The sequence below is a fragment of the Pomacea canaliculata genome, linkage group LG1, assembly GCF_003073045.1.
Source record: "Pomacea canaliculata isolate SZHN2017 linkage group LG1, ASM307304v1, whole genome shotgun sequence".
Lineage (NCBI taxonomy): Eukaryota > Metazoa > Mollusca > Gastropoda > Architaenioglossa > Ampullariidae > Pomacea > Pomacea canaliculata.
In genome coordinates, this window is record NC_037590.1 from 37,397,164 (window position 1) to 37,424,738 (window position 27,575).

Consider the following 27,575-nt stretch of genomic DNA (forward strand, 5'->3'; position numbering starts at 1 on the left):
GAAATGGATCGAAAGTTCACCAAAGCTCATAGCACTTGACTGACACTGTATATGATAACTACATTTACATTTATGTGTGTAAACACACCAAACACAAACTTCTAGAGAAATGTGCCAGTCATGCAGACACAATCACCAGTAAAATCTAAATGTAAGTGTTTTAATAGACACGATGTTAAACTAGCCAAAGCTTGCAATAGGCTAATCAGAGTGTAGTAAAACCAATAGGAAAAAAATTAGTTATACTGCATTTTCACACATATTTTTATTTCACATTTAAAAGTTAAAGATTACACTTTGGCACAAACGAAGAATGCCTATTTTAAATAAAGCAGCGCGTGTGTGTGCTTCTTATTAGTATTGAATTACTATTTAATAACTACTTGTTTGCAATTACTATTTAATTTACATTTCCCCAAAGGAACACTAGCAATAATTGATCTTCCATGTCTCACTTTTTCATAATTCCGTAGTAACAATAATTAATGTAATACGATACTATCTTAAATCATCACGAACAAAAAGGTAAAGTTTAGTCTATGTTATAAAAAATGTGTTTATGTGAATGTATGTGAATCTCTGTAAAAGTGTGTATAAACAAGAAATAAGTGGGTATCATTCTGTGTGTGGGTGAGAGAGTTTCTATAAAAGTGACAATGTAATTATGCTTAAGCAAAGGCGTTAGTGTGAGCATGCATGCGACTGTAAAGTACAAGGCGAGAAGTTCAAGATGTGCTGTGTAATTTAAATGACTTCATCCTTGTTTGAGAGACGTGCTGTTGCCTCCTCTGATAACACGGCGAAACGTCTTGTCTGTGCGGGTCAAAGGCAACTTCAAGTTCATCCTAGGTCTCGGTGAGAACGGGTCATCGATGGAGGTCATGACGTCCTTCTCTACAAACTCTCTCACCGACTTCACGGTGATGTCGTCCGACTCCAGTAACAAGCACGCGCAGAGCTCTTCGCCGACCACGGGATCTGACACACCTACCACCGCCACGTCCACCACTCCGGGACACCGACGAATACGAGTTTCTAGTCACCCTGGGTAGAAAATATACATACCGCGAGAAATGGCGTCAATAGACATGATGGGACATTAAACCTAACTTGTAACAGGATAGAAGGTAGTTGTCTTTAAAAAAAATAAGCTGCGAAACACTCGTTCACTGGTCAGTTGCGTACTCTTGAACAAAGAACACAACTATATACGGCCACCCTAGCTTGTTTGTGTATGAAGCTATACATCTCTGTACATGTGTCTACTCGCGTGCATGTGTGTATGCCTGCGTGCGCGCGTGAGCTAATGAGATCACTACCTTAGATACGGTTCCACAATTCCAGTTTGTTTTCTGTTTGCGTTTTTACGACTGAAAATCTGAACGCTTGTGTGTTTTTATGTTAACATACGTACACCTATGACATTACAAGAAGATGGCTGCGCCGCGGGGTGGGGTGAGGGTATGTGACATTAATGTAGGATCTGTTCAGTTTTATTTTATATCGCGTTAGCTACTGTCGTGTTCATAGTCTGTAGTATTCTGCTATCAGCATCAGAAAAAAACCCACAGTCTGAGTAAGATATTGATAATTATAGTTTAATATTTCATCACTTATATCAACGTACAAGCATAAATAAAGACGTGAAAATGTGAGAGGAACAGAGGTTAAGTCTCGTGGTCAAGGTCCATTACTTCACCTGTTAAAATGTCTCTGCTTTCAGTCTTTGTCTCTTTGTGTACAGACTCTATAGGAGTTAAATATAGCTAACTTTCAACAAGCATTTACAGATAATGATCCATTAATGTTTTGTTAGGTCTTATCATTAACAATAATCCAATCCGTGTACTGTTACTGGTACATATATATTCATCTCTCATGTTATCACCAAAGATAACTGACCCATATCCTCTGGATAGTAAGAGAACAAGAGATGTTCATGTATAGGTATGAAGTATGTGTAAATATGTGTCAAGTGAGATAGAGAGAGAAAGAATGTGTGTGAGAGAGAAAGAGAAACTGAAAGATCCGATAAGATGCGACATTGTTAATGATTTAGGATTTTGACCTCATTTATAGGGGGTACAACATGATAATATACAATGTATAATGCAGGTATTTAACCATGCTAGCCTTTAGACTTCCATCCTTGTATGTGTAATACATATGATATAAATACAGTCATGCATCAAACCATTACAATATACACATGCACAAATACACATAAATATCGTAGTGCATTAAGTCAATAGTCATACAATTATGTATAAGCACAAAATATGCACAGGTACAAGTAAAGATATGTATTAAGTCATTCAACACCATAAGTCATGTAAATACACCGGTACAAAAACTAATATTTATCAAAATATTAATCACAGTACATCATGTAACTTACATTGACATTTCTATATGACCACCCATGGGTACAATGGGCTTCAATCTTTTCCCCAACCTTTTCTTATTTCCAATGTATGGTAAACAAAAGAGGCAAAGCGTAGTGTAATAAACATTGGGTTATCTGACATCAAGAGTGACGAATGGAAAAGGAAAGGTGCTGAGAGTATTTTTAGGGCATACAAGGAGAGAATGCTGTTCAGTTTCAGCTCTTTCAGGGCAAAAGAGGCACTTCACACATTCTAGGTGATTTAATGTCTCTCTCTCTATATACATATATCTTAATGCATCCTAATGCAAAAGACGTGCTGTTGCTTCGTCTCTGATACGACGACGATACGTCTTCTCTGTGCTCGTCAAGGGAAATGAGTCAAACTTCAAGTAAAATCTGGGTCTTGGCGAAAGTGGGTCATCGATGGAGGTCACGATGTCCTTCTCTACAAACTCTTGTACTGACTGCACGGTGATGTCGTCCGACTCCAGCAACAAGCACGCGCAGAGCTCTTCGCCGACCACAGGATCCGGCACACCTACCACCGCCACGTCCACCACTCCGGGACACCGACGAATACGAGTTTCCAGCCACTCAGGGTAGAAAATAGACATACCACGAGAAATGGCGTCGCTGCCTCGACCTTCCACAATGAGGTGACCATCAGCGGTGAGCTTCCCTATGTCACCTGTTCGAATGAAACCATCTGAGGTAAAGGCCGCTTTTGTGGCATCAGGGTCATTGAGGTAACTAATACCTGTGTCATTGTGCTTGACCAAAATAAGGCCACGTTCTCCAGTTGGCATAATTGTACCCTCGTCTTCAGTGCTGACGATCTTTACCTCTACCCCGTGAATAGGAATGCCGCAGTCGAAGTCGTTGCATTTGCTTGGGTCATCTACGCTGAGGACGGATATCACCCCAATGTCGATTCCTCCGTAGGAGACGATTACTTTTTCAGAAAAAGCTGAAGCGGCTTCCAAAATTTGTTTAGTTATAGGTTGACCACCTAGATAGAGCGTTTTTAGTTTCCAGTCACCAAACACGGAACAATTATACCCATGGTTTTCTTGTTTTTCTAACAGCTTTTGTCTTTTGTTGAAAATTTGTAGGATGAAAGCTGGTGCAATAATGGCAGTATCACATTTTTCTTCTTGTATCGTTCGATGTATGAAATCCACCATATCTTCGGGCTTCCCAGTTCTCATGTCGAAAAGCACTCGGGTGCTGGCTGAGATGAACGTGTGGCCCACAAATCCACCTGTCCAGCCAAATGGGGAAATGACGAATCGTTTTGAATACTCTGGAACATCTTCTCTAAAATAATCCCTTTTATTTACTAACCCTGCTAGAACGCCGTGAGTGTAGGCTACGAGCTTAGAAAAGCCAGTGCTGCCCGAGGTGGTGAAGACCGTGCAGATGTCATCCGCGGTGATTTCGTCGTCGCAGAACCAATCGTTGAGGTTTTCCAGGTGACTCAGAAAGTCGTCGTCGCTACCCTTTTCACTTCGCCGAATAAAGAAGACTTTCCGGAGACTCGGGAGTTTCTCACAAGCGACATCGTTTTGGCCGATGAGTTGCAGGCGGGTCCTGAGCGGATTCCAGGGACTGTTGTCGACATCAGGGTCGAGGACGATAGCCGTGGCTTGAGATTTCTGCAGTCCGTGTAGGATGTCGGAGCCGTCTGCCAGCTGACACTGACCGTTGACGGAGACGGCCCCCGACATGAGGAGGCCCGTCTCGCACACAGCTCTCTCGGGAGAGTTGGGCAGCGTGTTGAGGATGAAGTGACCACGCCCCAAGCCCGATGCCTTGAGTACAGCGGCCCACCGTCCACCAAGACGATAGATGAGCTCGTAGGTGAGGACCTGGCGACCCCCGTGGCAGTCATGGAAGATGAATGCCGGACGTTGTGGTACGAGTTTAGCATATTGCTGCAAGGCCCCGGTGATTGTCGTAAAGGTCGCCATTGTTCACGAGTTGATACTTTTTCGTACCTTTAATCTAGGAACACACAAAAAATCTGACTGAAATTTGTCTGATTATATCTTTTAGTTGCAGTATTTGAGCTAATCGTTTGTGCTTTTCCGAGTTTGAATTACAGCATGCACTTGTATTACTGGACTGCGTACATACGATTTTTTCCAGTTAACTACTAAAACGAGGCATGTGTGTACAAAGCTTCCGGTTTAGTCACATTCATTGTTTAGGCTCGCTAAGACTAACGGCGGAGAACTTTGCAAGAGGCTAAGTGTTGGTCTTGGCAGACAGACAAGAATCCACCTATACACATCCATGATTACACGCCTGAGACGTGCGTCTAGTCATATTTTGCTCGTGGTAGTAAGCATTTAGTGTTACTTCTCCAAGGTCAGTCACTTGTTTACATTTAGACATAACACGACTCCACTACGTTTTGTCTTACTAAAACCGACCGATTTTTTTATTTTGCCTTGTGCACTGTTAGGTGAATATCTAACGCGTTGGTCAATTAATCTGCTATGTTACATAAACACTTAAGCTGAATGGTAAAGGCTCACAATCATCTGCGTCCCTGAGCCCGGAAGACTTCTACATAAATGACACAGACGTCGAGTAACAAAGAAATAGGAAAGTTCGTCAGAACATCTATACCTAATCTAGAAATTTCGATCGTATATGTATTATTAAAATATGTACTTACAATGATGAAGACCAAAGTGTGTAATTGTTTACAGTGTCAAAATGAACTCAAGGTGGTATTTTTTCGAAGCAGAAGTAAGGGGGCTGAAACCACCAGGTAGCATACCGAGTGTTGCTGCGTGAGGATGTTGTCATGTACTGAGAAGGCCGCACATACCACCTACATACTTGTTATCTTTCTGACACTTTTATAAACGTACCCGAGTCGTATGCTTTGTTCACCAGCTACAAACTTCTACCATCTATCACACTGCGAGATAAGCGTTTGAGTGGCTAAAAACCAGAACACACTTGTACACAAATGAGTGAGGTGGTATGTTGACATAACTAGCCGTGGGATTGCGAGAAGGCGCTTGCATACTAATTAAACTGTAGAAGACTACCTTCCAGGTAGACAAGAGTGTATTAATTTTATTTTTATAGACACCGCACCATGAATATGAAGCATCTGAAATATCGATGAATTTATTTTCATAATCTGGATGTTGCTCCAATTTCACTTTTCTATAATGCAAGTGTTTGTTAACAACGCTTCAAGGCAAAATATTTATTGCCACAATCCTTTTAAAAATTAACATTTAGACAAAGCATTAAGTCATGCAATTTTAATTATTGTATTTCTGGGAGTAAAGATGGTTTAAATATTACCGGTTTTTAGATCTTTGGGAGGAGACACCGACCTATCAGGGCCAGCATTTTTGCATTCACCTTCCCTCTTTACAGTAAACCACTTATTCTTAACAGCTCGGTCGTCTGGGGAAATGAGCGCTGTGCCAGATGGGAATCGAACCGGTTCGCCCCTGGGTTCAGACGCCAATGTTTAACCACTGCGCTATCCGCTTTTACATTTCTGGATTATAAGCGTTTTTAATGTGTCAACATAATATTATTACAGCGAGCACACATACTGGTTGGCGAATGCGCAGATATAGAACAAGATAATGTTACGAGTCCACCAGTTGCAAAATAAAAGTACATGTTGACCGACCTACAGAGATAGGGATAAGGTCATTCCTTGAATTTCGTCAGTAATTTCGAACCAAGTAACCTTTGAAGAATCTGAACACTAGCGCAAGGATGAATGACAGTCTGATATTTTATCACGCAGTCCGTAACTCATTTAAGAATATTTAGTATGTGAGATATTTTGTATGTCTTGATATGAATAACTATAATAACTACAACCAATAAGTTACACTTAATCCACCGAGCAAAAAAAACAAACAAAAACAAACTAGAAAAGTATAATAATCTGAAGCCTTCTCTCTTAGTAATCATTTTTCAGTTTAGCTAATGCTTTAAGTTTGATTATTATCGTTACATTTAGTTTTTAGGTAAATAAATTGTTAGATCGATCTTAAAGCAGTGTCTCCTCTTTAGCGAGTGTGAAGTCCTCATGATGACAGCTTGGGTTTACTCCCTCCACCTTTTCTCCCGACCCTCACTCCCCATATTTTCTTTATATGTGTGTATATATGTTTATCGTTCTGTCTCTGTCCTGTATGCCCAATATTGGTCAGAATATGTCGCTTATGTTCCCGAATGAAAGATGAAGGGGTCTTGGAGGTAGAGGCGAGCCGCCAGCTGTCGTTACACCTGTCGATTAGGTTTTCCTGTGCTCGCTAACGGGAAAAAATCAAATTTCAAATAATGGCGAGGCCTAGGCAACAGATGATATTCATACGATGTCACGATATCTCTCTCCACAAAGTATCGAACAGATTGTAAGGTGATGTTATCCGACTTCAGCAGCACACATGCACAAAGCTCTTCGTTTAGGACAGGATCAGGAACGCCGACGACCATCACGTCCAGGACCCCTTGACACTCGTGGATTCGTGCCTCCACGTACTGTTAATAAAGTAACCACTCAGTCACTGTATTGGAAAATCTTTGCTCCGGAAATAGGAAAAAATCTCATTGCAATAATTTTTTAGCAGGTTCTCTGTGCGCATTTAATCAGCTTCACCTGTTTGCTGCTCTCAAAAACACACTCGCTCCTTATATTATGATGATTCACATGTTCGTTACGCCTGTATGATATTGCTCAGCTTGAAAACAAATAAGGAAAAGCCCTTAAAGCAAATAAAATTCCAGTGAACGATCTCTTGCAAGGAGACACAGGTATTTACAAGCACTCCAATCAGCAAGATGTTTGCTGCACGGCACACCCCATAGTTATGATGCTGAGACCACAGACATGAGAACAGATCACGAGTGGCATGTTTTCCTCCACACATCCTTTTCTCACTAAGATCCCACAGTTTAACTAGTCTGCACGCTTCCGATGTCAGCAGCTTTCTAATCATCTCTGGTCTGTGAGGAGGTCGATCTTCATCAGACTCACGGCTTACTGGCAAAATGAGTAACAAATGGGCACTTCTCTTTCTTTTTACTTTATTATCGTCCGTCTTGAGTGATCCTGTCGTCAGAAAGAAACGATCGGACGATGCAAATCCTCTGGAAGCTGTCGTAGAAAGGCTCTCGCAGCAAGTCATTGCCATGCAATCAGAGCTCAGTGTTTTAAATTCTAAAATCAGTAAGTAAAACATTTTGTCAACGGCTATTTTGTAATCAGCTATATATGGGGTAGTCTGCTTGTTTCCTATTTTTTAAAACACGTAAAAGGGTCAAAAGGATTTCCAAAATAGATGTACATGTTTCGTATATGGAACAAGTAATAAATCTGTAAACCTTTTGTTTTTTGGGGGTTGGGACTTGGGGAATGAATCAGGGGTTAAGCACATAGATGACAAATCATTTGTGCTTTTTGGAATCTTGTAATAATTTTTCATAAGTATGTTGGAAATCTATTTATGCCATCTTGATGACACGAGTACTTGTTTGTGTCTTTAGACGACTAAGAATTCAAAATGGTTTCCCAGTTCAAGTCAGTCTCTTTTAATTTGATTTTACTTTTGTGAAAGAAACTAAAAAAATGGGATCTGCAAAAAAGTAGTATAGGATGAAGAATAATTACCACATGATACGAATCATGTTAGTAACTTTAATTAGTTTAATAAGAATTATTAGAGCTATAAAAGATTTATCGGATTTATTAGTCATGCGAGGAATTTCAGCCTTTTTGTGTACAGAGAGAGAGAGGGGAGGAAGAGAGAGTAAAACAAAGAAAGAAAAACTAGTTGACAAGTAAAATGTCAATTTTTCAGATACTCTGCAGACAAATGTTGCTTTCCACGCTGAGTTCAGCCAGGATCCTGTTACCCTCGGACCCTTAGCTGCTCTGATCATGGACAGGGTAATCACCAATACAGGGAGCGGATACGACCAGCATACGGGCAACTTTCACGTGCCGGTATCCGGATCTTACATGTTTGTGGTAAACTGCATGGGACCTATAGACGGTTATATCTATGTGGACATTGTGGTCGATGATGCGTCAGTAGATGAAACCATCTCTCATGGTGATACATATCACTGGGACCACGTGAGTGAAAGCATCATCCTTCATCTGAAGCAAGGGCAGAGAGTGTGGCTGAAGCAAAACGAAAACTTAACCAAGAGCATCAGGGGATCGCATTGGAGCACGTTTTCTGGATTTCTAATCAGAGCAGATCCTTAGAAAAGATGGATCGATCATGCTCACCACATTCATCAATCATATGGATTTATGTCAAATAGTTTCTAGGTGTTATTCTGAATCCACAGTCATAGTTGTTGGCTTAAAGACCGCATTAAGAGCCTACCGGTTTCATACTTTGTCAATGAGCAAATATAGAGGATCATTTGCACATATTTTTAAAAATTAAAATCACTTTTATATAATTAATTTTTCCATATTGATAATTGCTGATATTGTAAAAGATTAAAATAATAAAAGTAGTTACAGGAATTTGACATGTTGTTTGAGTATGGGTGGGTACACACGTACTTTATTGTGCGCTAGTCTAAGGGAAGCTCTGATGGAGCTCAGCAATGGCAAACTTACGCCAGCAGGGTCGGTCTTCCGACCGCCAGAGATAGTCTTCTAGTGAACTTTATGTGCAAGCCCACTAAACACATGCACAAACACTCTCACGCACACATCCACACACGATCTAACTCCTTCCCCACGCACATGAACGCGCACGCTCCTCTTCACACACGCTGACCCTGTTTTCATGACGAAATAACCAGGTAGCAGTAAACAAAATCCCTTTCCCCAGCACAAAAAAATATAAGTGTGTTAAACATTTGTTTCAAAGAAAAACATGTGACATTTGGTTTTTAGAAGACATTCTCGAAGAAAGTTTAGGCTGAAACAGTCAGTACCGTGATGATTAGCTACTCTGCTGCACCCCCTCCTCCGCGAGCTGCACTGGCTACCATAAGTGATAATATATACAGCGCAATATCTTGGCCAAAGATGGATTCATTGCGCTGAAACAATATCATGAAATAATCACAAAGATGCCGAACGAAGAACAATGCGAGGACTCGCTGCAGTAAAGGGCGATCACAGCAGATTTAACGGTAAGGACTCCAGAGAATACTGAATAAGGGTTGATGACAAGAGAATATACTGAGAAGATGTTGAGTAATCTTAAGAAAATGAAGAAATGTTATCATATGAAACTGCAAAAGGGTGATCGTCACTTCAGTTCCAATGTTCTCAACTGGTGATACGCACACCCCTAATCGTACGGCAAGGGTTATGCAAGGGTACGCAGCGACATAAATCAGCACATGCCATTATGAAAATAAGTACTTTTATGCGACGACTTACGCGCGAGGGGTACTAGCGCACATACCTTCACCATTTGATGGTACAGTAGCCAAAAAGGTGGAGATCGAACTCTGCTGTAGTTTATTTACTGCAGCAAAATGTCGCTACCAGAAGCGAGTGAACCAGGTGGAGCGGAACCCAGCCAATAGATCAGAATAGTTTGTACTTCAAAATAACAAGATGTATATAGTCCAGCTGCAAATGAAGAGGAAGAAAATGAAGCAGAAGCACACGTAAACACTTTTATCCAAATCGAAGCACGACCTGAAAACCTAAACAAAATCAAGGAGAGCCGATCCCCTCAGGCTGTTAGGCAAAGGGACATGACTCTTTGGTAACTTCTTTCCTTAAATCATGCTGGAAACTGCACATTCCAACTTTCCACGCATGATGACTTTGTTCGATGCTTTGCAACTTGCATAAATTTTTAAGTGTGAAATGGCTGCCTATCACTGTAGGCAACGTTCAAAATCAAACTTATGCATGGGTGGGAGGTGAAATGTTTCTTGGGACTAAAACAAGTCCGGCAGTCGATCCATCAAACACATACCGCTTTTTTTTAATTATTATGTCCCAAGCAAAGATGATAGCCTTTTTGGTCTGAATTTCACAAAATACAGGTGTATTTTATTGCTAGTGATAAAAATGAAACGAGATGAATATTCTGACAATAAATGTTATGATTTAAAGCACACACACCCACACAGATCGATAATGTCCGCCCATTCGGCTCGACGTTCTCATCATCACACACAACTACAGGGTCTCGATCGATCGTATCTCACAACCTGTTACATCTCGCTTCTCACCACTCTTTGTGGCAGAGTGGATTAGCCTCAAATATTAAGTTACCCCTAGTTATGGCTCGTATACCACGAACTATACGTAACTGCATGTACAGTGTATATCCTTTTATAACATGGAGCGCACGTCTTCTATTACATCTTTATATTTGTTTTGCTGAACCTGAAACTACTTCAAATATGGATGAATAAAGATTTTTCTTAAGAAACATATGATAATACTGCCTTTCTGTATGTTGTTTTTTATGCTTTGTGTGTTTCAATGCGTAAATCGAATTATCACCGAAGAAAAAAATCCTCTTCTCTACTTTTTATACCACTTTCACCATTACAAGCATTTCGCCCAACGTTTGTGCTGGACAGACAGTGGCGAGATAAGAAGTCGGGAGCTGCTATAAATGTAAGGGCTTTATTACAATAACTAAAAAAGTTAATGATGCTTACTGCGTGGATTTAGGCAGACAGTCCACTGGGATACTGTACGTATTTGATGATATGTCAAACATCGAGTTTAGCAGACGACAAACTGTCACGTGGCTGTTACGTGCAATGACGTGGAATACCACCAATGGCGGATGCGAATGCATCACATGGCATCACTGTAAAGACGAGGTTTTCAAACACAGTCATACGTGGAATGGCGAAGCATCCTGAATTGTGTTGCTTACTTCTGACACTTGTGATAACACTCCTGTCCAATTATGGTACCAGGTACCTTTAGATCTTTGACATGTTTACTGTTGACAACACTGTATCGAAGGCGTAGGCTGTAAACGAAAAACTGGCGATCCAAGGGAGATCATTGCCATTAAACTGTTTTGAAAAGAATGTAACAGGTCTTGCATGTGCTTACTTTCCGTGGCATTTCCCTGAATATATCGTAACTTAACTCTGAGTCCGGTTATTGGATGTAGTGAAATGTTTCAGAAAAGACGAAAAATGTTTCGTAATGCTCAGATGTAGTCAGATTAACTGTTAACACGATTGCCAGATTGTAAGCGCTAGCGCTCCACCCATCTGTTTCTATCGATGTCATTTTGCTTGTCTGTCATCAGTCTATGTTAGTGTGTGTGTGTCTTTGTTTGTTAAATAGATACTTTTGTGAAGTAACAATTACGCAAAGCCGTACATAACTGAACTAAAATTTAAAACTAAAAGTTTGATTAGGTAGAACGTCTGAACATGTCAGGTGTAATTAATAGGTAAGAGAATATAGCTTCAGAAATTGCAGCATTTTACTATCACAATGTAAAATTAAATCAGATAATTTTAGCAGCTCTTTATTTAAATTTATTCTGTGTGATGGTCTTTGATGGTAATTGTTTTGTGAAATTGTCTGTAAATGTAATAGATGGATTATAACTTCATACAGATTCACTACTGTGTGCTGTTCTAGCTTCAAGGACAAGCCATTGGTTCTTGCACCACAGCTACCACATCCTATTTTTCCATATGCTTCGCCTATACTTGACTTCAGCTTAGGAGACTTGCATCCCTTAATCGAGCTGTTGCGTCATGAAGATTTTGTGTTTGTCATGTACTATGCCCCATGGTGTGCAAGATCACGGGCAGCAGTGATACAGTTTACAAAAGCTGCCCAGTTTATGGAAGGACAGGTATGCTACATGTTCAACTTATTTTTTTGCGAGTATTTGCTGTGTATATCTAGCACAAAATCCAGTCTGTTTGGTCCTTGTGCCTCTGTGTTATCCATATAATATTTAACTCAAGTTGTGAACTGTCTTTGATAAATACCCTGACCAAAGTTAGTGGATATGTCAAAACCTTAAGATGTTGGGAACATTAATGATTTGCTGCACAATAACTAAATTAGATAGGTGTAAAGGTTTCGAAGTCTGTTTATGATAAGTAAGAAAGATATGAAATACTTTTGATCTTACCATCCAAGGAGTACCCACAAGATCATAGCAACTTGTGTAAATGCATATAAGATCAAAAGTGTGTGATCAGTTAATTGCTATATTCACATGACCTTAGTCTCAAAATGAAGTTTATTTGCTTTCATTGTTTTTGTATCTTGGATACAAGAATTTATAAAAATTAAATTAAGTAATTATTGTAGTTTTTTATATTTAAGTCATTGTAGTCATTTCTATGACTTTAAAAAAGAGCGCTTAAAATTATCAGTGTTTTAAATTTTGTCTTGTAAAATGTCATTACTTACCAATGATTAAGACAAAATAAAATTAAATCTAAAATTACAATGAATGGGAAAACTCAGAGGATAGTATTTATTTCATAAACAAGTGTAAAAGAAGTATCTGATCACTAATATTAGTACTACTTGATTAAGGATTAATGTGAATTATAGTTCATGATAGAAAGATGCATGTTATTATCATTTCATTGGCATCCAGGTACGGTTTGTAGCTGTTAACTGTTGGTATCCAGATGGCATGTGTCGGAAACAATACAAGTTCCTCTTCTTTCCAGTCTTCTTTGCATACCATGACAACATTGATGGCTTTAGATACATGGGTAGCTATTCCTTTCGTTTTTCTTAAAGACATGCTCACACACATACCCACATATGGACATGCATACACACACTTCCATATGCATACGCAGACATATATATATATCACCAAACACATGTACATACATGTTCATATATATACATGTATGCCAGTTGGTATGAACAGTGTTTCCAGGAAAATATGAAACCCACCATAATAATTTGATATCAAATAATGTATGCTTATAAAGTTATAACAGTTAGAACGATAGGATGCTGTAGATTTAAGATTTTCATCATGCAGCTTTTCTTATCAGCAATATGCAAGTTCACATAACAGTTAAAGTGTTCTGTTTCTAGGCATACAGAGAGCAGAGTTCATGGTGAAATTTTTGGAAGATTTGTTCAATCCTTTAAAACTGCTACGGAAAATGGATGAAGTTCAAGATTTCGTCATACAGCATGATGTAAGATGGGTGGGTGGGGGTCAAGGCATGATTAATATATTATATATCTCAGGGATGCACAACCTACGGCCCACGGGCCATATCCGGCCCGCGACGCGGTGCCATCCGGCCCGCAAAACTTCTGCCCACAGTGCAGGAAATCGGCATGTTAGTAATAAAAGAAGACCTTAAAGAAACGAAAAAAAGGAAGAAGAAGTATTTATCCCCACGTAGGGGCGTCTCTCAATCTTTTTTTTGATGGACGAACATTTCGATTCAGTGCTCCGACTTGGTGTCTCTACGATGAGGCCAGACATTCAGAAGTTGGTTTCGGGAAAACAACTTCAAATATCCCACTAATTACTATATAATTAATGGTAAGTACAACTTGTTTCTAATAAAAAATGGTATCTGCTATATTTTTTTTCCTTTTTGTATTTTTGCGGCGAAGTGGCCCGCGACACGGCTATCCGAAATGGATATGGCCCGCAGGCCGAAAAAGGTTGGACATCACTGATATATCTTATCGTGTGTTGATATGCAATTATGTATTTAATTAAATTTTGCTGTACTAGACTTGATTAGCTTTCTGTTCGAAATTTGAGCTTTGATTAATGACAGTAACTAAGAGGTCTCTCTTTTGTTGCTAGGTCTGTATCTACATTAGACAGGTCACAGCAGATCTTTTAAAACTAAACTATCATAACCAGTAAAAATCGAATAAAAGTAGAATGATTGAAACTGTACAACCCTTTCATTATTTTCTGTTCTTATGTTAATGCCCTAGTTGTGAAAAATGCTAAATGCTTTTCTTGTTTTCTTTATATTTTACTTTCTTTCACAGACAGTGGTCCTTGGCTACTTCAGTTTCAACAGTTCTCCACAGCCACCTGGATACAAGCAGTTTTTCTATGCTTCTATGAGAGTAGTTGAAAATGGTAAACCTGTTTTAAGAATAAAAAAGGTTGAATATGTATTAAATTTGTTATAAAACTTTGGCAGTAATTTAAAGCTACTTGCTATTTTTCTATTTATTTTCTACAGTGCTATTTTTTTATATTTCATCGTGGTTGTTAAAGTTGTTGCATGAGATTTTTTTAATGGATTTTTACACAGAATATGCATTATAGTATGCATCTCATAATTACTATATCGGAATCTGCCTGCTGTGGCAATAATAGAGAGGCTTTGATAAGAAGAGAAAGCTCTCAGCTTAGGCCACACGTGGAAAGAGGGCTTAGCTTTTTAGCCCAGGTAATTCTCTGATAATAATTTTCCTCTTTCAATTTAGATCCATACCAGCCTGTGAAATTTGGAATTATCATCAATGAGAGACTTGCTGCAGAACTAAACCTCACAAGTTGTTCAAATATTGGAATTCTTCAGATAAAAAACACTACTCAGGTGTGTTATATTACAGTGCTTTTAAGTATATAGCATTTTTGAAGAAATGCTGAAATGAAACTATACATGTTGTGAAAAAGTGCAGTTGAGTTTTTTTCTGCTCAGCATAATGGGTATTGTTTTAAGGAAATGATTCTTAACTATTTAGAGTTCAGTTGAATATTAACAGTATATTTAAAAAGGAAAAGAATTTTTACTCATTTTACTATAAAGCTATGAAATAATATTAGTAAATAGAATACAGTAAAACCTCCCTATTGAGACCTAAAATCTACCAAAATCAGGTTATGACTGAGAGAGATCTTAGTAGGGGAATTGGCCAGTCTACTTTCATTCCATGAACCATGACCTCGAGCATCTATACATTAAAGTTCATTTATTTAAATGTTGGAAAAAATAGAGCTTTTTATTGTTGCGATTGATTGAAGATTTAAGGGAGAAGTAACAAATGTCTGCATATGTTTAATACAAACTTTGAAACTAAGGAATGGTATAGTGTAACATTATACAAAAAGGGCGTACCAGTTAGTGAAGCTGTGCAGACAATCTGACATCTCTCTGCATCTGTAGTCTCCTTTGATACTTGTTTAAGCTATGCAAAAAACTTAAATATCCTTATGTCAGTTCTTTAAAGGTTCTTCATAAATGGCACACAACTTGATGTCCCAGCACTAATTTTAACTGATGGAAATCCTACTCTCCTGCCTCCCTGACAACTATATCCATATCATCCAGTCTGATTCTGTTAAAGGCAGTTCAGTAATGGCCCACTCTGCATGTCCCTCTGTTCAATAAAATCATACCTGATACTTCACTCCCTTCTATGCAGTGGGATTGTATTTCCTTGTGCTATACCAAACTTTTGCCTTTGTTCTCAGTGTATTCTCAGCTTGTAAGATGTTGGCTAAACTTATTTGAACAACTCATGGGTCTTTTGGTAACATTTGACATTAATAGCTGATTGTGTAATGGATGATTCATCTTCTAGGCCTGGGTTGATTGTACTTTTGGTGTTGGGATGATCGAGAGTCAGCCTTATGTGGAGGGATATGGTCATGGTGGGGTTGATTTGACTCAAGAGAGTAGTTAATATGGTTGTGGATCAAAATGACAGGTTCTCCAATGAACAAGCAGCCTCACTCAAAATATATTTAAAATATATTTGACATTATTTCAAACGGTTTTCCAGAAGCAGTCTTTTTTAAAATGTACTTCTGTTTTTTTTCAACGTACTACTTTTGCAAAAATGCCTTGAGGAGAAAGTCGTAGTGTAGATGACATTTAAAATTGCCAGATATGTTCATGAAAATATTTTGGGTTATATCAAATGTGTCTCAACTTGGAAGATCTTAGCAAGGAATTTTAATGTATGACATTTATACAAGAATGGAGGAAATAGTTTATATGTTCATCACAATTTACCGAACTGTAAATACTGGCAAAGAGTAATAGTTATGAGCATTGCTTGCTGTATTTATATATTATTTATCAGAAAAAATATGTTAAAAAAATTCTTTTGATTTTCAGCTATTTCCACATTCAGAAAATGTGACTTCTTCACGTCTTGTATCCTGGATTTTTGAGAATAGACTTCCTGTAAGTGTAAAATCTAGCTGAACACATTAAATAGAAGATGAGTTTTTAAATGTTATAAGCATTATTCATCTTGAAATTTTTTCAAGTAAAATCTTTTTTGGTAAAATAAGTCTTTCTTCACATCTGTGCTGTCAGCCTCATCTCCTTCATATTATCTTCTCTGTAAAGGGAAGGATAGGATGTTAGAATGTACTGGATGTCTATTTTGTATTCTTCTGTAGAAATTCACAATAGTGAACTAATAAACTATTTAGCTATTTTAATCAAGTATATTGTAAAAACATCAGTTTTGAGTAAGGATGAAGGTGTAACAATTAAAGATTTTCACATTTACATGCATCGCTAATAATCAAGTGATTAACGACAAATAAAATTCATCTTGAAATGTTGTATTTTCTTTGATGCTTTTCTAAGAATTTTTGTTTGGCATGTCCATTTGTATTTTGGCAGTTACCAGTTCGGTGGATGGTGCCCTTAGGGGTGAAAAGTCTCACTTTGTCAAGGGAGATAAATAAAGGGCCTGCCATTCTTCTGTTTCACAAAATTACACCCCTTTCCACAGCCAGCCAAACTTTTGCATTGGTCTGTACTGTTAGACTAAGAAAGTTATAAGTATTGGCTTTTTTTATTTTGTAGAAAAATCTTCATCGGCCTTAACTGACATGAATATATGAATTGATATATGATCTCATGATAATGTATGACATTATAGTTTTAATGGTAGATTTTGCCTAAAACATTTAACAGCTGAGGGTTCTCGTAATCCTAATTACAAATTATATGTTCTTAGAGGTCTTATTCTTGGAGGTCTCATTAGCGGGTGGCGTAGTGAGCAGTATCTTTGAACATTAGGAAGTGTTTTTTTTTTTTACACCTCATTGAGAAGTGTCACCACTCTCAGAAGTATCTAGAAACTGTGTGGGTTAGTGTTAATGTCACTGTGTTTCCTCTGTTCAGTTCAAGCACCTGGCTCTGCTTTACAACCAATGTCCTGGAGATCAACAGGCAGAGAAAATCAGTAACCGATGGCTATCGCTTTCCATACAGAATATGATACACCAGGCAAAATCACTAAATGATTGCCATGATCTCCAGAAACGAAACATTTTGTCATCACTTAGTAGTTTTAAATGCTGCTATTCCACAGCAGAGGATAATCTAGAAAGATTGCAGGATACCAAACTTAATGTCTGTGAAATTTGTCAGTATAAGCCAGGCAGTCATCGGCACAGTCTGTCTGCCTGTGGTTTTACCAAAGTAAGAAATAACACAGGTTCATTGCCTCTTCCGCAGAACTCTTGCCTGATTTCTATAGATAATTATGACACTAGTATGTACACCAGCACTTGTTGCAAAAATTGTATCAAAGTAGCACATGTAAAAGATTACTGGTCACAATCAATGACAGGTCAAGAGACCTTAAAACATCGAAGGCTGTCAGACAGATATGTTCTGAATGGATTAGAAAACCTCCCAAGGAGACCTTGTGATCGGATCCACTTTCAGAAAAATCAAGAAGCATTCCCAACCACTGTGATAGCAGACTTTGCCACTACCCGGCATCTGGCGAACTTTACTGGAAGTGGCTGCCTTAACAATCGCACATTAAATTTCCTAAGCCTGGACTGGCATAGCCACTGGATGTTTGCAGAAAGTTTGGGCCTGGATCTGTTACACACTCATACAACACCAGTTGTTGTAGCTTTTGATAAAGAGGTGCGATAAAAATACCAGGCTTCAAAATTATGCTTAAAGTTTATATTCAGATTCTAGCATAGTGTTATTTTGCCTCATTATGCTGATTTGTATGAGTGCTTCCGATCCACATTGAGAAATTTAAATGCATTTTGCAGTTTAATAAGTGAAAATATTTTAGATGTTTATCAACATTATATAATGGATGTGAGAGAGTGAAAATGATTACCTTGAAACACTCTGGGTATATATACAGCTTGATAGTTTTCACTATGTTATATTTATGTGTAATAAAAGAAGAAATTAGACATGTAACAGCATGCATAATTTTGCAGATAAAATATGTTCTTTCTTTCAGAATGAAGTGCAATATATGCTCCAAGACAAATTTTCCAAACTCAGTACAGGTTTGTATCTATTATTGAGGGCTATTTCCGTATAATCTTTACTGTTCTTTGCTTGCATGTTTTACAGTGGTTTACTGATCAAACCTTGGTCCATGATGTTTATTTGTATTGACTTGTGTCCTATAATTTATCAACTGAAGGGTGGTAGCTTAAACATGCAACATATAACAAGACGTTGACTAGTTGTGTCCTCCTGAAGAAAGAAATACTAAGAAAGCTATAGTGGTAGTTGTGGCAGTAGTAGTGATGATGATGGAGCACTTTCATTTCACGTCACAACAAAGGTAGGTTGCACTCTCTGCACTTAGCAGAAGCAATAAGGAAATAACATTAAAATCAAAAAGTAAACAGTAATATGGTGATGGTACTTAAAACAATTAGAAAGTTCAAAGCAAGACAGTTATGGAAAACCCTTTTACCATGCTGCTGTAATTAAGTTTTCTTCCTCTTGTATCTGTTGTAATGTGTCACTTTCAGTATGCTTTTAGATGTAGGGTAGACTTTTTTTAAAAATTGGAATATTTTTTTCTTATTTTCTGTTTACAGCATCATTCATCCTAAATTTTTCACAAGGATTACTGAAAAGAAATCTACGTTCTATTCCTCCTCTACAACGCTTAGAATGCGACAACCATGCCACATTGTGTGTGACTGAGCTGACAACCAGTACCTTCCAGGCATCCTTAGCACAACAAAAGGTAAAGGTGAAATAGTGACATGGCATTTTTGTATTGCTATTTTGGTGCAATTGGTAAATAAGACATAGTTTATGTTAGTTCTAAAGAAGGTAATGTTAGCACTAACAATTCTTTCAGATTTTCCAATAGAAAATAAGCTAATCTTTTTGATAATCAGTTTCAACAAATTTCTTCAGGAGGTGTGTTGTCGCAAAATATGAGTAGTATTTGATAAGTTGTTGATCTCTTTCATAGTGTAGTTACAGCTAATTTAATGGTTGGTTGTATTTTATGCCATGCCAGCAACCAAGGCAATATCTCGGCAAGTACAGCTAATGTAAATGCAACAAATTATCTGCATGGTCCAGATACAAAGTTCAAACATTTAAAAAAAAATATAAAAGTAAATTACAACTCAACAAAAAGATTGTACATTATAATTTATGTTCAAAGTAAGCAGAAATCAATCCATTGTGAAACTACACTTTATTGTAAGTCCAAAGGAAATTAATTTTTTGAACTCAGGATTATACAAAATGTGTGATTCTTGCAACATCTAATACTATAGGCAGTAGATTTTAATGGTCATTATACAGAAAAGGATGTTAACATGATTAAAAAAACTATTTTAGTCTTTAAAATAGTGAAAACGAGCACTGTCTGCCTTAATGTACCCTGATGTTGCTACCATCCTGAAAAGTATAGCTGGATAAATTTATCTTCCTGTTTCTGTTTTAAGGAATTTTACTCTATTTTGAAGAAAATGCTTTTTTAAGTGACAAAATTTTATTCCATTTTGTTTTGGAGTAAAAATAGTTAAATATGAAGCATATACATATGAGGCTCATGGTGTTTAGTTTCTTAAAGTACCACACATACTTCTGCACCATGTTATCAACAGATTTTTTTTATTTTATTACTGTGCAGTTCTGTATATGACCACAAGGCACTTCAGATAATCTGTTTTAATGAGATGCGTCAACAACAGTGCAAACAGTCAATTAAGACAGTGTTTAACCAGATGCAGAAGAATGCAGTGGCATGCATGTAGTAGATGCTGAACATATGGATGTATTTTCAGGATGTTGTCTTGCTGGTATATGCTGGGTGGTGTGGATTTTGTATGGCTCTCAGCCACACCTTTCTTCACCTTGCTCACTATTTTCGCAACTCACCAGAGATTTTATTTGCCAGGTATCTTATTGCTAGCTTGTATTTTGTAGAGAATGCTTTATGATACTAATACAATACTTTAGATCATGGAGCAGATAGAGAAGAAGAAATGCCTGCGACCAGTGTTGTTTTAAAATTTGTTATGCCTATTATTTCACAGCTCTTAATACAAGCTGATTAAAACTATTGTAAGTGATAAAATTATATCTTTTAATTCTTAGTCTTTAGGTCCTGATTTTTATGGGATATTTTTTCATGGAATGTCTATGTTATGTGATGCTAAATAGCTTATGGTAAAAAGCTGCTGCAGCAAAACTAATTAAAGTGATTGTTTTGTAGGATTAATGGGGACACCAATGACTTGAACTGGGAATTCAGCATGGACTTCTACCCAACCATCTTGTTCTTCCCATCTAATAAGTATGTTTTCTTTCATGCACATAGATATTTTTGTCTTTATCAAGCTCAAGTTTTACAGTTTTTATTTATTTTATTTTTTGTCTTAATCCTTCTTGGCTATGGAGTGACACAAGAATTTTCTTGAGAAAAACAATTTAAGAATTGTGTCCTGAAATGGTCATATTTTTTTCTGTAATAATTATGAATTGAAAAGTTGAGTTGTGGTGTATGAGAAGGGAAAAAAGTAGGGAGAGGAGAGCAAACGAGAGAGAGTGTGCATATATCTGAATGCATGACTTAGTCGTCATGCAAGGTGTGAGTTCTTGCTTTTATACATAATTTTTCTTTAATTTTTAGGATGTGCTACTATCATTTATTTTGCCCAATAACTTTTTGCAAAAGCACATGCATCTAGAGTAAGGACTTGAGATGATTAGCTTTTGTATCTGCTGAACAAATAATCAGAAAAACTTTTCAGTTGAACTTGGTCTCATTCTTCTTTTAAATTACATAGCATTTTTATTATCATTGAATGTTTCTTGAAACTGACTGCAGAAGGAAAATAAGTCATATGGTTTAACTGCCGATGGTTATCATTATTACTCTTCAGCAAAGCGGACAGCTATCGTTTTCCAGAAAACCTTCAGCCCACATTGCCTAACCTGATACGGTTTGTTCTTCAACATGCAACATCTGTCAGCCGTCTTCATCTTGTGTCTGATGTGTGTTCAGAAACATGTGCACATCAGAATGTTGACTTTGCTCGCCAGAGCCTTCGGATTCTTCAATCCAAAATGAAACGCTTGATGGTTCGCCTTGCACAGATGAATTTGTTAGAAGGGCCTCACTCATCTTCCAAGTATCATTCAAGTTTGAGTGTCCTTTTGAAAAGGCGAAGTGATGTTTTGCATCAGGAAATCAAGCGTGTGAGGCGTTTTTTTAAATTTTTTGAGGAAAGCCATGGCCAGAAATTAAATATTGAAAAATTACAAAAACTTTTTCAAGAATCTATGAGAAATTATTCACCCAACAAAAGTTAATACATTGCCAATGAGACAGGGTTTTAGTTCTTACATTTTAAACAATTTGTTTTAATTGCTCCAGCATTTTAAAAAGGCTGCTGCATTTATAAGAAGAATCTGTCAAACAGTTATTCATCCGTGATTTTTATGAGTCTGATTTCAGCAGACATGTTATGCACAATATATGTTATAGCAGTAGCTGCTACGTGAGAAAATGCAGTTATATTTGCATATACTTGGATCCATGCTTGCAAGGGGGAAAAAAATCTCCTGGATGGATGGGAAGTAATAACAATGTGAGGCTTCTCAAATAAAAGTGAGTTGCCTCCACTTGATGCTAATGACAGACACTGAGAAGCCAATTTAGTGAGAAGACAAGCAATAAATATTTCTGAGATAGCGATTTCTGAGTTTACCCTGTGCCTTGAAACTGATTTAAATTCTTTTAGTATTATGTTAGCTATTTTATGTTAATTTGTTCCAGATAAATTTTTTTTTTCAATCTGTGAGATAGTCCATCAGAAACTAGCAAGTTTCATATTTACATAGAGATGGAATGTTACTAAATATTTACATGGTCATGGATAAAGTATAAGTATTATATAGATGCAGTATGTTGGGTGTATGTCGCCTGTCTGAATTCAGAAAAAGTGAAAATTTCTTTCTTAATCTTAATTTTTGTTTTTGTTTCATATTTATTTAATCTATTATTTATGAATGACCATGATCCAAAAAATAAAAGAAATAAAAGCAGCTGTCTCATAATCTTGGCTAGAAATTCCAGTAATATTATTATTATTAGTATTATTAGTATTTATGTGTGTGTGTATTTATAAGAAATTATTGCTTTGTGTCACAGTTCAATGTATGATTCTATCTGTGATAATCTAGTCCACATTGCTGGCATGTTAGAGCTTATCTGGCACAGACAGTTTTCATAATGCTTGTTTTGGGCTTTAGCTGCAGCAAATCTGATGACATCAAACAGTACTGCATCCAGTTTTAAACAATTTTACTGTGGGATGGGGAGGGGGGCATAAAGTCTGTGTCTTTGTATGTGTTGTAAAATCAGACCTTTGGCAGTAAAGTACATTCCTAAACATAAATGACTCATTGTTGATTGATGGAATTTTAAAGAAAATTACACAAGAAATATGTTTTTAAGTATATGATTTTCATCAATTTATATAATGTACTGCAATAAGAGTTTTTTAATGGACATATGAACATGTCAAAGCTAAAGAAAATCATTTCAAATTAAATCTCAGTACAAGATGCACTGAACTGTCAAGTGCGCTAAAAGGAACACTAATTATAATTCATTACCTTCTCATCAACCCAGCTTTCCACTACCTGTCTGCTACACTAGTTCCAAGCTGCCTGTGGTATGTAAGCTCAGCATTCCACATGTGAAACATTGTGATCACAGCAAGCTGCTGAACTTTTAGATAAGAGGGCAGGGCATGTTCAAGACAAAAGGTACATGTCCTTAATGTTATAAGCTTTGGAAATATTAGATGGCAAGAGAAAAATGATGTTAGGAAAATGGATGAAGACTGAGAGATTAGAACAACTCCTGTGTGGAATATTGTATCCTTGACTCTGCCTTGTTAGGAATTTGTTTATGATTGTCTGTTTTGAAGAAGGTTCAAATGGTGGGTTTCATTCTTTGCTTATTGCCAGACTTTTTTTTTGGAAAAAGAGGTTCATCCTTTAGAAAAAAAAATGTCAAGAAACTTATAGTAAACTCTTCTGAAACACCTCAAAAACTTATTGTTGGTTCTGAAGATTTGGGATTTATTGTTTTTTGGATCGTGATGTTTTTGAAGATGAATGAACCTGTATAAAATTATTATAAGTGTAAACATCACTTACTTGCCTAATAAGTGGTGATTTTTCTAGGTTTTGTCATGTTTGATTTTGATTTTTTTAAAATGCTATTTTAGTAAATTTTCATGCACAGAAATATGTGTCCATCTAGGTTTATTCCTGCTGGCTTTTCTTATTCTACCTGTCAGGGTGTAAACTGCTCAGTCAGGTATACTTCCTCTTTTTAAAATTTTTTTTGCCAAGTTATTAGGTCCACGCTGATCGGTGAAAACGGAATTTCTTTGTAAACCCACCCACCCCACCTCGTCCACCTTCAAAGTCCTTGGTCTTAATTTCCCTTACGTACTAATGACTGTACAAAACATGGTTGGATACTGTCGTGAACCTTGGGGAATGGGTACGCGAAATGGACAGAGGTCCCGCTGTACGTGTACGCAAAACACACTAAATTGTTAGCAAAGAGAATATAATTTGTGTCCGAGACCTCCCCCTTCCAGCGTATGTCCCAACTAAAGGCAATTTAGTGTATTAAAGAAAATTATTATTAAATCGAGAGATTTTCGATATGTTACAAACAATGCAATAAACTTGAAAATTCCAAACATTCCTTATTCCTAATTCAAGTAATGTGAGTCACTGCCTAATTACCACAACACAATACGCTTTTTGCTCACACCCGCCACTTAACTCAGCACACGACTCACGCGGAGGGCCCTCCGATATTCCCTGGCGCATAAAATCGGATGATATCCTCGCCGGTCGTAGCTGCCGTCACACGAGCACTGAGACATCCCTTGCGTCACCACATGTCTCTCCCGTTACCTCCAGGACGTTACTGCTGACAGCTTCTGATGAGGTACCAACACTTATCAACCATGGCTAAAGCCTCTGGTGTTTGCGACCAAACAGCCGCTGGCGTGATGAATAGTTGAGCACTGTTACAGAGTAGGTCTGTGCACTTTTAAGTAAGGTCGTGCTGGAGTGTCCATGATCCCAAGACCGACTCTTAACAGAGGATCTGATATTAGCCACTTTGATCAGTTTCTTTTACGACCTTCCCTCCCCATCCGTGAACACGAAAGAGTTGTCATCCTATAATGCGACTTTCCATGTGCTCCCTCCAATGACCAGTACCAGTCAAGGGACGAACGACTGAATGACTGACCTCCCACACACCCCCAACCAAATAAAAAAAAAAACAACAACAGAAGAGAAAAAAAAATCTCACAGTCTTTACATTCCTTTATCACAGATACTTAAAGACAAAGTCACAGGGTGCAAAAGTAAAAGGAAAGAATATAATTCAGATTGATAAGAGAACTTCTACTGGTTAAAAACTACCTCTGAATTTTTCAGATTGTGTTTGTTCCAGGCAATTCTTTCTCTGAGTGTTTAGTGTTATCATCTCTGTACTGTTGTTGGTAGCCCGTCCTTCTTTGAAGATGCTCGCTATGTATCTAGTCAGACAGGTGATGGTCAACATTTTCTTCTTTTTAACTTCAGTTACCTCACTCTCAATTTTGTGATGCACATTAAGAATAACCAGACTATCCCCGTGTTTGTTTATTTTGTGTTTAGTTGCTTTAGGGCAAATGGACTGATAAAAATGAGCCTTAGTTTAGCCTTTTTATCAAAACAGACAGGGTTGTGATCCATATGGCAAAATAATACAGAATTGGCAATTATGCTTCATGGTATTATGTTGGGGTCGCGTTGAAACACTATTTCAAGATGTCTTGAAGGGACTGAACTTTGAGGGCATGAGGATATACTGTATATATATATATAGGTGATTTTTTTTTTTAGATCACGCTGACAGTTGTCAAAATGTTAAAATACAGAGACTTGTTCAGACAGGCTAAGCTGTCAGAATGTTAAGACATTCAGATAATTGATCATGTAAGATTGAGCCTGGCAGTTATCATTAGGGTACATCTTTGTTATTTAACTTGTTGGTTTGTTGCTCAGGTTTTGTTTGAGATTTAGAGTTCCTAACTTCTTAGTTCCATTAGAAACCTTCGTGTAGCTGTGTTCACACATTAAACTGTGATGGGTTTGTAGATGCATTTTTTTCTTATAGTCTTTCTTTCTTTGATGAATCATGTAATGAGTTCACGCAGAAAAAGCAATCATGGTAGATATAAGCACCAATATGTTTTTGGCTTGTTTTTGAATAGTATACGATCTGTAATTTTAGTTCATCACAAATATTGGATTCTGAGCAAGAGAAAGAAAGTAAAATCTGTTAGTGAAAAAAATCGTTTGCATATTTTAAGTACTTAGACAATCATAGCTTTTAATTTCTTTTCGTCCACTGGACAGATTACGGACTGTGTTGAAATTTACTGGTGGTGAAAGAAAGTGACTGAAACACCAATTCACTTCAGCAGCTACAGGCGCGAGGTGTCTTGATGTTGCCATCCTCTTAATCGGCTCTTTTTAGCATGAATATTCTTATTGTTTTAACCTTATAAAATTTACATTTCCCATTCTATAAAGTTACAAATGAAGTATTATTCCATGTTTCAGTCTGGGTTTATAATTTTATTTAACTTTGTTTTTTTTTAATGATATTTAATTGTTTGTCTTTTTAGCTTATAATTTGCCGTGTTTCATTGTTAGGAGTTGTATTCGCTGAAAAAAGAATCAAGTTGTAAAAGCTGAATGTTTCTTCTGGATTTTTTAGGTGGGTGTGTAGCTTTTTTTTAAAAAAAAAATCAAGTGGTTCAGGTCTATAGACTCTATCTTCACCACTGGCGTCCTTTTGTGACCTCACTCCTTTTGAAAAAAAAACAAAACAACAACAAACAAAGCCATCGCTTTCTCAACACATTTGTGATAACTGTGTGTAGTAGCATAAAGAACGATCGCGGAAATGTTTATTAAAGCGTTTGGGAAGCTTTACAAAGAAATTTGTGAGAAGAAAAACTGGAAACTTGCAGGTAATTAGGACGATGGGTGAGTCGTATGGGCTGCAGCTACTGGCATTTTCCTTGGAGGCTGCATGTGTAATGTTATTATAGCCATGTCGCGGTTGGTTTGTTTGATGGGAAACTCTTCCGCTTAGTAGTTATTTTGAAAGGGGAATGGAAAGCGAATGATAACGGGGGAGGAGGGGGAGGGGAAGCCTTGTGATCATTGTGCCAGAAAAAGATTGGAAACTTAAGATCTTCACTGACTGGTGGGAAAGCTTTTACCATTGGGCTGGTGAGGCACTCCCCACAACCGCAGCCATTAGCAGAATGTCTGGTACCTACACGTAATATCTAATCGGCGCAAAGTGTGAGACATTCCACATCGTACACCTGGACAGTTTTATTGCTGATCGATTTCTCCTAGAAGAACTTTCAGAAAATTAATCCAATGCGTTTTCGTGACAGTTATGGCGGCATGGACGCGACAAACCATTCATTGTATTCCAGTACAATGCAAGCTTTACTGTGGATTCTGCAGGGAGATTGTTGATACTTTTCATGTCAAGTTCCATGTAATGAAAATCCGAAAAGAAGTGGCCTCACTTGTACACACGTCTGTACAGACATTAATCAGAAACTGATTATAAGATAAGTGTGCGGATTTCCTATCATTGAGAAGGTGGCACTACTGTCTGTGCCACAACTAGACAGGTATGTCTGTTAGGTTTCCAGCTCCTGTTACAAAGACTTGTTCATCTAAATTCAGAGCTCAGACCTTAGTAATCCGCTAAGAATGATTTCCAACGGCATTAGTCTACAAGAAACCCATCTTGTTTTCTTTTCTTTTCCTGAAAGTGCATTTTTTTTTAAAAAAAGGAAAGAACCAGCGTTTACTTGTTTCTTTACTGGAACAGAAATTAAAGAACCAGAATAAT

General features: G+C 37.4%; 3 protein-coding genes across 7 annotated transcripts; 2 read left to right on the plus strand and 1 right to left on the minus strand.

Annotated features, from left to right (window-relative positions):
- Positions 1-1,577: 1,577 nt before the first annotated feature.
- On the minus strand, positions 1,578-11,182 carry LOC112567949 (3-[(3aS,4S,7aS)-7a-methyl-1,5-dioxo-octahydro-1H-inden-4-yl]propanoyl:CoA ligase-like). 3 transcript variants are annotated; one of them, XM_025246075.1, is made up of 2 exons: positions 11,045-11,182; positions 1,578-4,393 (listed from the first exon to the last, which is right to left on the minus strand). In XM_025246075.1, the coding sequence occupies exon 2, from the start codon at positions 4,357-4,359 to the stop codon at positions 2,689-2,691; it is 1,671 nt and encodes a 556-aa protein (XP_025101860.1). In that variant the 5' UTR covers positions 4,360-4,393; positions 11,045-11,182; the 3' UTR covers positions 1,578-2,688. The 3 variants fall into 3 exon arrangements, with proteins under 3 accessions (XP_025101860.1, XP_025102629.1, XP_025101084.1); XM_025246844.1 differs by lacking the exon at positions 11,045-11,182 and adding an exon at positions 9,823-10,823; XM_025245299.1 differs by lacking the exon at positions 11,045-11,182 and adding an exon at positions 5,073-5,329.
- On the plus strand, positions 7,317-8,924 carry LOC112569685 (complement C1q-like protein 3). Its single transcript, XM_025247985.1, has 2 exons — positions 7,317-7,610; positions 8,242-8,924. The coding sequence occupies exons 1-2, from the start codon at positions 7,433-7,435 to the stop codon at positions 8,652-8,654; spliced, it is 591 nt and encodes a 196-aa protein (XP_025103770.1). The 5' UTR covers positions 7,317-7,432; the 3' UTR covers positions 8,655-8,924.
- Positions 11,079-27,575, plus strand: LOC112563766 (thioredoxin domain-containing protein 11-like). Of its 3 annotated transcripts, none has more exons than XM_025238504.1 (14): positions 11,079-11,311; positions 11,973-12,216; positions 12,979-13,099; positions 13,437-13,543; positions 14,367-14,460; positions 14,814-14,926; positions 16,454-16,522; positions 16,973-17,104; positions 17,480-18,238; positions 18,576-18,624; positions 19,171-19,322; positions 20,383-20,495; positions 20,814-20,894; positions 21,484-27,575. In XM_025238504.1, exons 1-14 carry the CDS (start codon positions 11,169-11,171, stop codon positions 21,911-21,913), a joined length of 2,607 nt encoding a protein of 868 aa, XP_025094289.1. In that variant the 5' UTR covers positions 11,079-11,168; the 3' UTR covers positions 21,914-27,575. The 3 variants fall into 3 exon arrangements, with proteins under 3 accessions (XP_025094289.1, XP_025095103.1, XP_025095918.1); XM_025239318.1 differs by having other exon boundaries at positions 11,086-11,311; positions 11,997-12,216; XM_025240133.1 differs by having other exon boundaries at positions 11,167-11,304; positions 11,997-12,216.

Excerpts from the sequence above, each read along its gene's own strand:
- LOC112563766 (XM_025238504.1), top strand. The coding sequence starts at position 11,169 with ATGGCGGATGCGAATGCATCACATGGCATCACTGTAAAGACGAGGTTT. Across the intron at positions 14,461-14,813 it reads TATGAGAGTAGTTGAAAATG|ATCCATACCAGCCTGTGAAA; the intron begins GTAAACCTGTTT and ends CTTTCAATTTAG. Across the intron at positions 14,927-16,453 it reads AGATAAAAAACACTACTCAG|CTATTTCCACATTCAGAAAA; the intron begins GTGTGTTATATT and ends TTTGATTTTCAG.
- LOC112567949 (XM_025246075.1), bottom strand. The coding sequence starts at position 4,359 with ATGGCGACCTTTACGACAATCACCGGGGCCTTGCAGCAATATGCTAAA.
- LOC112569685 (XM_025247985.1), top strand. The coding sequence starts at position 7,433 with ATGAGTAACAAATGGGCACTTCTCTTTCTTTTTACTTTATTATCGTCC. Across the intron at positions 7,611-8,241 it reads TGTTTTAAATTCTAAAATCA|ATACTCTGCAGACAAATGTT; the intron begins GTAAGTAAAACA and ends TCAATTTTTCAG.